This window comes from Antennarius striatus, chromosome 15 (genome assembly GCF_040054535.1).
Source record: "Antennarius striatus isolate MH-2024 chromosome 15, ASM4005453v1, whole genome shotgun sequence".
In the NCBI taxonomy this organism is placed as follows: Eukaryota; Metazoa; Chordata; class Actinopteri; order Lophiiformes; family Antennariidae; genus Antennarius; species Antennarius striatus.
In genome coordinates this window covers 14,184,616-14,198,205 of record NC_090790.1, presented here as the reverse complement: position 1 = coordinate 14,198,205, position 13,590 = coordinate 14,184,616, and the positions used below count along the sequence as shown (strand labels likewise).

The 13,590-nt window shown below is 40.0% G+C and overlaps 2 protein-coding genes across 4 annotated transcripts; both read right to left on the bottom strand.

The window, feature by feature from the left end:
- Window positions 1–292: 292 nt before the first annotated feature.
- LOC137608426 (molybdopterin synthase catalytic subunit) lies at window positions 293–2,448 on the bottom strand. Of its 3 annotated transcripts, none has more exons than XM_068334800.1 (5): window positions 1,935–2,309; window positions 1,690–1,809; window positions 1,295–1,451; window positions 939–1,062; window positions 293–523 (listed from the first exon to the last, which is right to left on the bottom strand). In XM_068334800.1, the coding sequence occupies exons 1-5, from the start codon at window positions 1,942–1,944 to the stop codon at window positions 419–421; spliced, it is 516 nt and encodes a 171-aa protein (XP_068190901.1). In that variant the 5' UTR covers window positions 1,945–2,309; the 3' UTR covers window positions 293–418. The 3 variants fall into 3 exon arrangements, with proteins under 3 accessions (XP_068190901.1, XP_068190903.1, XP_068190902.1); XM_068334802.1 differs by having other exon boundaries at window positions 294–523; window positions 2,092–2,309; XM_068334801.1 differs by lacking the exon at window positions 1,935–2,309 and adding an exon at window positions 2,314–2,448 and having other exon boundaries at window positions 295–523.
- A 2,022-nt stretch (window positions 2,449–4,470) lies between these two features.
- LOC137608292 (FSD1-like protein) lies at window positions 4,471–13,103 on the bottom strand. Its single transcript, XM_068334556.1, has 13 exons — window positions 13,016–13,103; window positions 11,574–11,669; window positions 11,156–11,287; window positions 9,830–9,931; window positions 9,421–9,443; window positions 9,067–9,188; window positions 7,971–8,210; window positions 7,734–7,832; window positions 7,406–7,535; window positions 6,430–6,515; window positions 5,824–6,078; window positions 5,343–5,431; window positions 4,471–5,235 (listed from the first exon to the last, which is right to left on the bottom strand). Exons 1-13 carry the CDS (start codon window positions 13,028–13,030, stop codon window positions 5,134–5,136), a joined length of 1,491 nt encoding a protein of 496 aa, XP_068190657.1. The 5' UTR covers window positions 13,031–13,103; the 3' UTR covers window positions 4,471–5,133.
- Window positions 13,104–13,590: the final 487 nt, after the last annotated feature.

Here is a 13,590-nt window from a genome sequence, read left to right as displayed (position 1 = left end):
AGGGCCTGTAGGCATGCATTGGGAGGTAGAGTAGTGGGAAGCTCCTTTTTTGGTGGGGCCCAAATGAGCAGCTTTTGAGGGGGATGGCACCTTGCTCAAGGGTGCCCTGGCAGTGCTCCAGAGGTGAGCTGACACCTCCCAGTCAGCTCACACTCCAGGTGATTTGGGCGGGAGCGGGAATGGAACCGCCGATCTTAGATCTTAGAGGACGACCCGCTCTACCGCCTGCTCTATCACTGAGTCACTACCACCCCTATACTGTATGTCTGCACTGAGGTTTCATTACATTTAGTTGTAGTAGTAACACAGCTGCAGTGTAGGAGTTTCACATCAAGAGTTGTTTATTAATTCGCAGTTTAAACCAGTAGAACCAGTTACAGTTCTAGGCGACAGATGCTTATTTAAACGGTCAACATATTTAAACGCTCTCAGTGGATGACGCCATTGGGTGAGAGTCACAGTGTGAGGCCCAGGGACACTCAGCGTTCTCCTTCCAGCTCCAGTCTTCAGTGTTGTAAACCTCCTGTTGATCATTTACCAAACAAAGATCGATTAATCACTTTATTTAGATTAGAATAACACAGATTATGCACTCCTACTATAGCAATCCAGCCATACTCAGTCCACATCATATTATGGTTTGACTAAACCAGTCTTGCAAAATTTCTGATGACTAAAATCCTTGGTTAAAAATGTATTGTTAGAGATTTGACAATTTCCTCAGGGATTAATAATCTATCTATCTATCTATCTATCTATCCACCTGTTTTACAGTCAGAGCTGAAAGAAAACCCCAGCGGATAACTAACAGCTAGCCAGCTAAATCTGAACTAGATATCCAGAGCAATGGTGGATTGACTGGGATGAGAGAATTTGTAATATTCTAATCTAGATTCTAGTTCTGGACTGGACCAGGGGGTGAAACCGTGGGTTTTTACCTTCTTCCATATTGGGATATTGGCCTTTAGATGGGTGATACAGTGCTGGATTGCCTGTTGGCCATCATGGCGATGAGGTGATGAGATTGCCATGACAACACTGGCCTGCCCCACCTCCACCCACCTGTGGGAATGAGCTATTTTAGTTGGGATTCCAACCTTTTTATGGATCCAACATGATCAGGATAGTGAAATATTTTCTTTTTACGGGAGCAACACCTGTAGTTTTCTGAAGCTTTTTTTGTGCCAGTGACTTTTGCAGTTAGCTGTTCTTTGCTAATAGTTTACAGAAAATGACACAATGCTTGTAGCTTTCTGGAGCTAATTTAGCTTTTACGTTGCAGTTAGCATCTGACCCCAGCCGATGGTGAACACAGATATGTGTCACAGTTGGCCAGCGCTCTCTGATATCGACACAAAGCTTGGTGAACTCTGACTGGACCATGGGCTCATATGCTTCATACTCCAGACCAATCACTTTCCTGCCAGCGACTTCATCCTCTCGGGTCGTACCTGTGCACACAATGTTAATCTAATTATTATTTTAAGGTGGAATGAGGGTTTTTTAAGTTTGTAAATGGATTAAAATAATTCAATAAAATGTATATTCAAAGATACATCTTTAACACATGTGTCATTGTGTGTTTATGCATGTAAATATTTATTTCATTTAATACATTTCTAAGAACAAAATATCTAAATTTTCACGTTGAAAATGAAATATTTAAGACAGTACGATGTAATGTGTAACCTATAAAGACTGAAATGGCTCCACAGGAAGCGCTGCTGACGATGTCTACCACTTCCTGCACTGACAACCAATCGTGGCTCAGCTTGAATACATCTCTCCGCTCCCCGGTCTCACTCATCTCTGAGGAATCATCAAAAGTAAAGCCAGATTAGCGCAGATTATATACTGATCAGTTTTTAATGAAAGAGTGTTGATTCTAAGCAAATTATCATTCAAATGAATACTCGAACATCTGACAACCTCACCGATGGTCATGAGCTTTGGATCTACCAGTGGATCTGTGTTCAACTCTCATTTATGCTCCAATTTCTGAAATGATCCTCTTACATATCTGATCTAGACTAACACCTGAGGATCTTATAAGTTGAACTTGAAGTGCTGTTGGTTGAGTGTTATCTTTACTTCATGTTTGTTCCCTTGGAAGTTCACTGTCTAGACATGGAAACCCAGCGAAGAACTGATCATTGGGATCCAGGTAACGACTGTTGACATCATCTACAGCAGTTTCCATTACTGAGTCTCACATTCAAACAGAAACAGTTGCTTAAGTTTCGATTACATTTAAAGTGACAGTAAAACATTTGTAATGATTATATTCTTGATTTAATTATTTCCTGTCTTTACTCTTGACTTTATCCTCCACTGAGCGGTGGCAACACAGCAACCTCGTCACCGTCTGCCAGAGTCACCACCTGGTCACCGATGGCAACGTACTGCTGACGCACTGCCAAGATCACCTGGTCCTGGAGAAGAGAGAGTCTAGACATACATACACACACACACACACACACACACACACACACACACACACACACACACACACACACACACACACACACGCACAAATGCTTGAATACATGGATATATCTCTACTTTTGTGATTTCACAAATATGCCTTGATGATCTAATACCTTGGGTGTTGCTGTAGCAACAACCTCCAAAGGTCTTGGCTGCTGATCAGGGTTGGCACGGCAACAATCTCTTCTTGTTTTAGTCCAGTCAGTTCCACGCTCTTTGCGAAGTACAGCACGTGCACCTGAAGAAGAAATGACAGTAAAACCTGAGAAGAATGACAGTAACGCCTGAAGAAGAACTGACAAAAGGAGCTGAACATGAAAAAATATTTTGAGTCACAAGTCCAAAGAAAAACATTTGTGGAATGACGAAGTGAATAAAAATACATATCTAACAATAACAAATTGAAATCTTGAAAACCAATCATATTGATTGAAAAATGATAAATATTTGATTAATACACGATAAACAAGTGATACCGTTGGGTTCACAGGTTGACCTCCTGTCCACCCTGGCCCTACACTGGCCCTCGGCTGAACCATACCGTCTCTCATACCGATGGAACGACCTGACGGGATGAGCTTCCTCGTGTTTTTCACGTGAGATGTGTTCATCTATCAGCTAACGCAAACATCTGTGTGTAAAATAATTGATTTAAAAATGTCATACCTTCATTTATTCTTATAAAAAAAAATAAATCATAAATTATATCTAACACTAACGTGTCCTAAGTTCGGCATGGGTCCCAACTATTAATAACATGTCAGCACACTTCTAAGATCCTTTATTTGCTTTAGTTGGACGGAGCGACGTGACGTCATGAAGGCAGCGGTATGCACATGTGCGTTTCCGGCTGCAGAGGACTTGTGACACTTACCTTTGCCGTCATGAATAAAGTATAAGATTTAGAATGTGCGGAGAAACTTTACATCTGGATGCTTACACGGTCACGTTCTGATCCAGTAATACTGACTCCTCCTCCTCTTCCTCCTCTTTTATTGGCCTTTGTCAAACAGCTTTCAGGCGGACTAGCACCACTTGCTGGACTGGAGTAAGAATCAAATTCTTTCAATCAAATTCTGAACAACTCCTTTTTTAGATAAATAAACAAGCAAACATCAAACAAACAAGCAAACAAAATAAATTTAAAAAAACCCAAATAACTAATATAATTTAAAAACCACCTGTAAACTAGGATCACAAGAGCTTCTCTAATATTTCCTGTCACCTAATAGCCTACGGCGGTTTTTGATCTGTGGTTCTTCTTCTGCTTCCAACTGGTGTCCAGCGTTACTGAAGTCTGCTTTGGTATAAAGATAATGCAACATGCCTTAACTTTATATGGAAAATCTATCAAAACAAACAGGGAGCAGATCACATGTCAGCTGACATCACATGTCATGACTAGACTTGATGTGCACAGAGACAAAAAACATGTAATGGCACTATAGATGTCTTACAATTTAGTTAATAAACTGTTGGCTTAAATCCTTCACTGCAGCTCCACCCTCAGCCTCCAACGATCACCACACTGATAATACTGAACAAAAAGCTCAGTGTGGGGCACTGGGATCATACTGTACATTCTTGGGCAATGAAAAAATGCACTTTCTTTCAGATGTTCAGTGTCCTTTTCAACTTCAGGCAAAACAATAGAAAAACAAAAAGATGTTCTTCCTCATGCTGGCGATGTTTCACAATCCAGCACATGATCAAACTATGGAGAAACAGGACAGGTAGGCTGCAGAGAGGGGCGGGGTTAGCTGCAGGTGACACCAGAGTGGAATCAATCTGAATGTAATCTGTTCAGTTGTTCTTGTCATCCTGCTGACAGACAGACGGACGTCACCTCATGATGGAGGAAATAAATAACTTAAACAAAAAGACATGACAACAAAAGGTCAAGTAAAAGTTATGTTATTCTAACTGCTTATAATAAAAGGAAAAAAAACAACTTGACACAGGAGTTCTTCAGAATAATGGTATTGTATTTATTTCAAATGTTCTCTCAGACAATCCAAAGGTTCATGGGTTTATAAAGCTGGAACAAACATTATGGATCAATATAGTCATTATGATATAAATGTGTTTTTTTCTCAGATTCCAGGTCAGTTTTGTGAGAAAAATACGTACAATAATGATTTTATAATGATAATAATGATAATTTAATAATGATAATTTTATTATCTAATAAAAATCTTCAAAATAAAAGATAGTCATGTGGCAAAATACCAGGACAGTGAATCATAACCTTTAAAATAAAAGAATGCTCAACATATCTTCATATATTTTACAGCATTTTACCCACAAACTTTGATATAGATGTCATCTGTTCACAGCTTTCAATATAATAATTTTCTTAACTTCCTGTTCTAAAAATTCTGTTTAAAGAAGGATTATAAAGCATCATAATTTAAAATATGGCTTTTGAAAATTAAAGCAGACAGACTAAGAATGAAATACAGTTAATAATTAATGACTTAAGGTCCACAAATAAATCGGATATTTTTAATACTATATTCGTTCACCTTCTTGAAGACAAGACATTTGCAATTGTTTCACGGTCAGCTACTTATAATCCAAATATAAAAATTAATAAGCTAATGAAAATTATTTTGACAGTCAAAAACAGACGATCGGAAGTTTAATCTACTGCAACAGATTACTGAGGCTCCGACTGGTGCAGAGGAACTGGCCCATAAAGCTCGGCACTTGCAGTCCTGTCATGATAGAGATACCACCACACCAAACCTACAACACAGTGACATTACTGTTAGCACAGGAATACCACGAGGAGGGATCCTGATAAATGCTTGTAGTATTTGATCTACTGTACTATTGTGAAACATAAGACTCACCGTGAAGGCGGGGACGAGTGGCTGGCTGAACTTTGTTTTGAAGGAGTGAAGAAGGGAAAGACGATCAACATCGATGAACGACAGATCACCTGAAACACAAGGAGAGCATCAGGACGATGTCAGTACTGCATTATTCCCCCAGCGATGACTAATGTCAAAACATTATCATAGTCCAATATTCTGACATAAGTTCACATGAGAATTTTCCACTCCAATCACTGAACAATTACACAGTATTTTCCACATTGTTATTGCTATAAGTGTTTTTCTGCAGAGGGACACATAATGTATTACACAGGCATTCATTATGGGACCTATTTTATTCTCCATTCTAATACGAATATTTTTTGTATTTGATATTAAAATTATTGAAAAGGTCACCTCATACAAGTACTTGGGTGAACAATTGGATGACAAGCTTTCATTTGAAATGGATTTTGCAAACCTAGTCAATAAACTTAAAGTGTGGAGGTCGTGGTACCGTTGTCGTAGTTGCAGTAGATTCCTATTCGCTGAGGCAAAGGCCAATCAAGCACCTTCACTCGGTTGTTATGTTTGGCGGCCAGTGAGGTCTGCAGCCATTGGCTTGCATGTAGACACCAGGAGCTGGCACTCTTCCCTAATTGGTCAAAACGGCCCAGGCTTCCCTGGTATGCCACACCCACACTGAAAGATTTCCAATCAAGCAAGGGGCGGAGCTCCCAGTAGTGACACCCATCAAGCATCTTCTCATCCCCTATGGCATAAACAAAATAACTAAATGATTAAGAAACAAAAGACTTGATACAAAGTGATAAAAAGTGTCAAATAAACTTATGAACTTTTCTTTTAAATTTACGAAATGGATTAAAAACTAAAAGTCAGCACATCTTCAAAATAAAAACATTCTGTTAATGTCTTCAAGGAATCAGGACTAACTACAGGGTTTTACAGTTTGATGTTTAGTATATTTTAATACTTGATTATGATTTAAAATTATGTTTTGGAAAGAATTATCATATCATAAATACATTTTACTACTATTTCATATGTGCAAAGTCATTAGCACATACGAGTTATTAGTGTAGTACTACACATTGTGAAGTACCTAGTACTGTGTATGACTCTCCAGCGAATCGGTCCCTCCCTGTTCGAATTCCTGTCAGCTTATTGGGCGATGGGGTGGCACTTCGACTGTTCATTAAAAAAATAAAAACAAGACTTGACATTATAAAAGTTCAATCTCTCAGGAAAAAAAGAAGAAATACAATAAGGTGAAATAGCCAATGACTTCGAGCCAAAGCGATGATGCAGAAAGAGATGACAAATATAATGAATTAGATATAAAACAGGTACATACTCTGTACATACCTGTAATAGTTTTTCAGCAGAAAAATATACCTCTGAAAAGTAGCATAAAATATCTAACACTTAAACTAATGAAACATTATTATTATTTGAATATTAATCAAGTGAATTCTTCTTAAATTGAGTTGAAGTTGTTGCAAAACAGAACAAAAACAAAACATACAAATATACAGTCAATAAAAACATGATACGGACACGAAGATCCAAAACTGCAAAAGAAAGGCTGATGTGATGTCAGCAGTGATGTCAGCAGTGAGGTGAGTGGCTACATGAGGCAAGAAATGGTGGATGGAAAGTGATTAGTGCTTTTAGGCAACCAGTCAGCAAGGACAGTCTGTACCTGAGGGTGACGAAGAGGACACAGTACGGAGACTGCAAAGGGACAAAAAGGTCAAACACACGAAAACAAATCAAAAATGAAATAAATCTGAATCAGTTACTCGTCTGTTTCACCTCATGGACTGATTGGTCGATCCATCTCACTGCCAATCACAAAACACATGACATGAAACCTTCAGAACAGCATCAACCCAGAAAAAAAACATCTCTTTGTAAAGAGATGAAACTTTAAATAACATGAGCTGTGATTTAAATTCTGTGTGTATTAATGTTAGCTGATATTTACTTACCACAATGACGCTAGCTCATCATTATCACTAAACATGTGACCCGATCAAGAGATTTAAAAAACCTGATGAGATTCTCAGTGAGCTCACCTGTTTCGATTTTCCCTTCCTTTCAGTCGGGGGTCATGACCTTTGACCCCCTGTGGCTCCCAGGTCACTGTGTCACCTTGGACCTTCAGTTCCACATGAGCCGTTGCCGCGTCAAACCCAAAATTAAATGCTGAAAGACCAGAAAAAGTTAATTCCTCACCTGCAGACAAAGACCTGGGTCACCTGACCCTGAAGAATTAACCCGTACATTATCAAAATCACAGAAACTAAATGCTATTACATTATATTGGTTTAACTGGGACTGCCCAATGAACTGGACACTAGAGATGTATATACACTACCAGGATTCATTCATTCATGTGTTTACCTCTGGTTTCCAGGGCAACGGTCTCAGAAAACTCACTGGCGGCAGTTTTGTTTCTGGTCCGAACTCTGATGATGATGAAAGATGAGTCAAACTTCAGACCTGAAACGTTCAAGAATTGATTATTGATTTGATCCCATCGATACAACTGAGGTCATGTTCACCACCTGACTTTAGCATAGTATGCTAACATCAGGCAATTAGCACACGGGGTAGGATCTTATTTAGGTGACCTCTCACCTGTTAAGGTGATTTGTGGCTCTGTGATGTCATGAACTTTCTCCCAGCATACCTCTCCCATGGCCCTCAGAGAGCTGTTACGGTTGTTCGACTTCCTGTATTCGAGTTCGTAACATTCCATTGGTCCGCTCACGCAGACGTCATTGTCGTTGTCGGCTTCCCCAGCTGGTCGCCAGGCAACCGTGATGGTGTTGTCACAGACGACACAGTTGGAGACGTCAATCTCTGGAGCTCTGGGAACTAAAAAAAGGTTCAAGTTACTGGTTTGCCTGGGATAACTGGTGATGGCAGGAGTCTATTTATACTGTGTGTGTGTTACGTACATACATAGAAACATACAGTACATAGATACATAGATACATATATGTATACATATATATATACAATATGTATATATACACACAAGCACACGCACACACACACACACACACACACACACACACACACACACACACACACACACACACACACACACACACAGTATATAAATAGTTCACTTCTAGTAGTCAAATAATGATAGAACACGTTACCACCAGGAAATGTGATGTTAGTATTTACTAGGTCATGTAACACAACAGCTCCACTTCTGGGGTCTGTGATGTCATAAGGTGTCTATGATGTCATACTAAATAATTATTTATCATTTTGATGGCAGCAAATCTCTACACCAGTGGTCTACAACCCCCGGGCCACGGAAAGGCACCGGTCTGTGGGTTACTCGGTACGTACGGATAGAATAAAAAACATATATTATTTCCATTTTATTTGTTTTATTTCTGATCTGATTCCGAACAATTTTTTGTTTTAAATGAGCAGATTCTCTCCTCCACATATGTTTATGAGGCACTCTTGATACTTGCCAAGATGCTTGCCTCCGTCACATGACTACCTTCTTAAAGGAGCCGCTTTGGGCGGTAACACAGAATGTATTACCGCTAAAGTGAAACTCCCAAGCCAGCAAAACCAATAAAAAACAAACATGAGAGCGATGGTACTAAAATCCACTGCTTGATACTAAAATCTTAACTTTTCGAACAACTAGTAGATGAAGACGTAGAAGAAGGTGAAGGAGCAGAAAAGAAGAGGCGTGTCTTACCTGGCAGGAAGTAAAGTCGTTGAAGCCCCACCCTCTCCACGCTAAAGTCAACACTAAATTGTGTCATGTTCTCTGACACCACCGGCCGTGTGGTCAGTCGGAAAGCTGGAGCCATCGTTACCCTAGCAACCAGCGGAGGGTGGAGTTACAGTGTGAAAGGGGCGTGGCTTCACAGTAAATCATCAACTCAAGAGTTGAAAATAACTTTGATTTTTTAAAACACTGGTACTGTTTGATGATGTAACAAAAACTTAAAAATCAACTGAAGCCAATTGAAGAAGAACAACAAATAAATAAATGCTAGGTTACATAAACACAAACAAATCAAATGTAAATGTTTAACAATGAAAATACCTTTCTTTAATTTGTTTTGCAGCCTGAAACAGAAAATGGAAATGAAATATTCATGTTTTAAGACATTTTTACCACTGCTAAGATGGTAATGAGATTTGGAATTGATGGATTTTGATAAAATTTTCAATAAACACGGAGATTAATTACATTTTGGTGATCTGGATGTGTGATTTTTCAAAAAGATTCTTTTTCATTGTACCATAGGGCAGTTTTCATCTGCAAAGCACATCTGGATTAAAAGTTAGGTTAAAGATTACCAAATGGACTGGCCTTGGCAGAGGTTTGTGCTTCCATATTGTTGTGGCTTATCTATTGTAGCTTGCTTGTATTTGTGCACATAATAGTTCCAAATAATGTAATGATGCTATATGATGATGTTTACACGTTTCAGGTCTTCACTGCAACAAACCTTCAGGAATTCTTCTTCGTTCGTGATGGTCAGGGTTTGATTTGCAAACTCCAGCAGTTCGTCACATGACAGCAGGGAAGAATTTACATCTGACAGTTGTTTCTGAAAAGTAAAAAAGTAACGTAAAAACAGGATAAAAGAGAAATTTTGTACAAGAAGAATGAAAATAGATTTCATTGGAAAATCATTTCAGATAATGCACCAGATGAAAAAAACAACAACATCCTGAAGAATCGAATAGACTGATAAAGGTCTGGAGATGTTTGTTTTAACCTCCTGTAAGGTCGTTCAGGTCCCACATTACAGTTAAGTCCAGGCACTATTATGGGATGTTACTACACATGCAAACACGACTCAGGAATCCACCTGCATCTAAAGGATGGGCGACACTCCCCTAAATACAACAATGTCTTGGGGAAAGATGGTTTGACAGAGAATCAAATGACGTCATCTATAGCTGCGTGAACTGACTCGACTCGACTTGACTCCTTTTGATTTTCCATCCAGCAAAAGGACCCGACATTACATTTTAGTACCTCTGTTGCGGCTGAAACGTTGCACACCACTGATTGGTCGTACACAATAACGCCATCAATGCTGAGCACACAGAATATCGTGCTCAGCTCAAATAAGTGATGCCCACATGCCCAAACAGCAGAACTATTACTGTTAATTTACTGTGGCTGCTTTATTGAAGAGGTACAGCACAGACGTCTCTGTCTCTGACAGCTGCTGACAGGTTTACGAGGGGTGTGCGATGTAGAAGATTATAGTGTGGTAGTTTTGCGAGGTGTTGCCAGGGTGACTAACCGCACTGGGGCGTTACTATTCTCCTATGAAAAACAACCTTTGAAATACTACCTGATACCAAAGCTGAGTTGAGTCATGTCAGCCTAATGTAGAGGAAATGTGGAACCACCATCTTCAAACACAGGTGGGGTCGCCACCACCTGTCACTCACATCCAAGGTCAGCTCATAACGCTTTCCGCTTTCCTTTCGACCTGATGGGAGTTTTACCTGAAGCTCACCAGCCGTCACCTGAAACAGCTGACTCTGACTCAACTACGACTTGGATGAAGGAGAATCTACACAACCACAATCGTTCAGAAGAACATTTTGGGCAAGAGACAAAAAAAATCCAAGTCCAAGAAAGTTAATTTGACTATAATTAGGGATGTTCTCTTTGAACAAATAATATCCAAAACTAATTAAAAACCATTTATTGTGCACACAGTAATAAAAAAGATGGTGGGAATGAAATAAAACACAAAAAGAAGAAAAAAACTGCAAGGAATTAGGTTTATGAAACTATAATTCTTCTTCACCTGAAGCTCTGCCTCTTTCCTCTGCTTCTCCTCTTTGATGATGCCACGAAGTTCAGCACCTTTTTCTTCCAGGGTAGAGTGTAACAGCTGAAGCTCCACTTCCAGCTCTGACATCACCTTACAAGACTCCTCCTGATTGGACAATAGAAAATAAGGCTGAGATAATTCCTGGAATAATCTGAGTCCCTCATTTACTAGAATTCTTAAACAATTTAAGAGACCGGACTCATTTTGTCTTTTGTATGTTATTGTTGTTGTACATGCAATATGTCTAATTTTTTGAGTCGATAAATTGCATGAACAATCAACTGAATAATTGAAGAATATAATAATTGATTAATTACGTGCTACTAAAAAGTTTTATTTAAGTATTATATATCTAAAGACCCCCCTCCTCCTCAGGGAATCAGATGCTGACCTGAACTCCTGTCAGCGTGTTGTTGACCGTCTCCAGAAGGTTTTGGAGCTCCTCATTCTTATTGGATAATGTGCAGATGATCCTGCGCAGAGCTTCCTGTACAACATATAAAAAACTCTGGTTTAATCCATCCATCCATTCATCTCACACCGCTTATCTGTAGTTGTGTCGCAGGGGATGCAGCTTCAAAAGGGAGACCCAAACTTCCCTTTCCCAGGCAACATCCACCAGCTCTGACTGGGGGATCCCAAGGTGTTCCCAGGCCAGTGTTGAGATATAATGCCTCCACCTGGTCCTGGGTCTGCCCCGAGGTAAACCCTCCACACCATGACAAAGCACAGCCCTGGCGGAGGTCAACAGCCACTTGGAACAAGTCTGACTTACTGCCGAGAACCCGAACGCAGCTCTCACTTTGGGTGCACAGGAATTGGATGGCCCTGAGGAGAGGCCCCCTCACCCCATACTCCCTTTTTGGTGCACACACACAAACAACAGTCACAATTTTCCCTCCCACAGCCTTAAGGCATAGGGAGGCGACCCTCTCATCCATCGGGGTAAACCCCAGCACAGCGGCGCTCAGCTGGGGGCTTGAGAGTATCCCCACACCCGCCCTGCGCTTCATGCCTGATTCAACTCCAAAACAATGTCCAACCCTTATCCAGGGGTTTGGATCCAGAACCAAGGCTATGTGTGGAGGTAAGCCACACCAGATCCAACCGATAACGCTCCACCTCCAAAATAAACTGCGGCTCCTTCCCCGCCAGTGAGGTGACATTCCACAGTGACATTCCAGCCTCTGCCGCCCGGGTCTGGTCCGTGGTGACCCCGTGTCGTCACTGCCACCTATACAACAGTGACGACTGCCATATGACTCTGGTTGTAGAAATGCATGTATAAAATATAGACACCATCTCCATGAGGTCAATTCTTGTTGTCTGATGAACCATTGTAAAGCAGTAGCTGTACAGTGTTTATTATTCATATTCTAGTAGTTTGATAAAGTTGTAGTTTATATTTTAACAGGTTTATAGTGTTGTGGTTTTGATTGCAGCACTTTTAGTGTTGTAGTTCACAGCTACTATGAGAGAGGTAGACCTACTATGACGGAGGGGTAATTACTACTGAGATACAGAGAGGGAGGTAGAGCGACCAAGAGGATGAATGGTGCAGATAGAAACACCAACAGCGAACCGTTCCCACTGTTTCTCAGTGTGAACACCTAATGGTTCACACTGATAAACACTCTCATTGAGTGTGTAATTCCCTTATTCAGAGTCATCCTGATTTGACCAGAGAGAGACCATGAACACAGGAGGGCAGAAGAGACTTTGGCTGCTAACGGCTAGCTAATCCTCTCTCCTTCCTCCTGCATTCGTTCTTGATCACTGTCAGCTTCAGCCGACTGATCAAGTTATTATCGATCGGAAATTGATCAGTCTTACCTTCTGAGTGTCCATTAGCAGAGTCAGAGAGAAAGAGATAGACAGAAAAGACAGAAAGTGAGAGTGGGGAAGGAAGTCCTGAAAAGAAATAAAGCCACTTCCTTTCTGGAGTTTCACAATAAGAGTCTACAGGTCATGAACTAAAAGCTAGTTATTTGTCTTATATTCTGTCGATCATCTATCTGGTAACATAAATAATAGTAATAATGATAACAATAATAATAACGAATAAATTTCAGAGAAGGGCTTTCAAATTTGTTGACTTTCAATATATATATGAAATCCTATGAAGGTCATAGCTCTATTGGTATTTACTGCTGGTGATATTGCAATTTGTGTCAGATGTATACTGAATAATCACTTGCCAAACACTGAAACCCCATCTCTGAGAAAAACACAAAGACAAAACGTTGTGTGTGGCAAGAATAGACTTGGAAAGTTGCAAAATGAAAAAAACACCTGGGGGAACATTTTAAAATTAACAATAAAACTGGCAAGAGGTAAGAAACAAGTCTGGGTTTTGAGGTAAAGATAGGAGGGATTCAACATTTCATGAAAGGCTGCCAACAAAGACT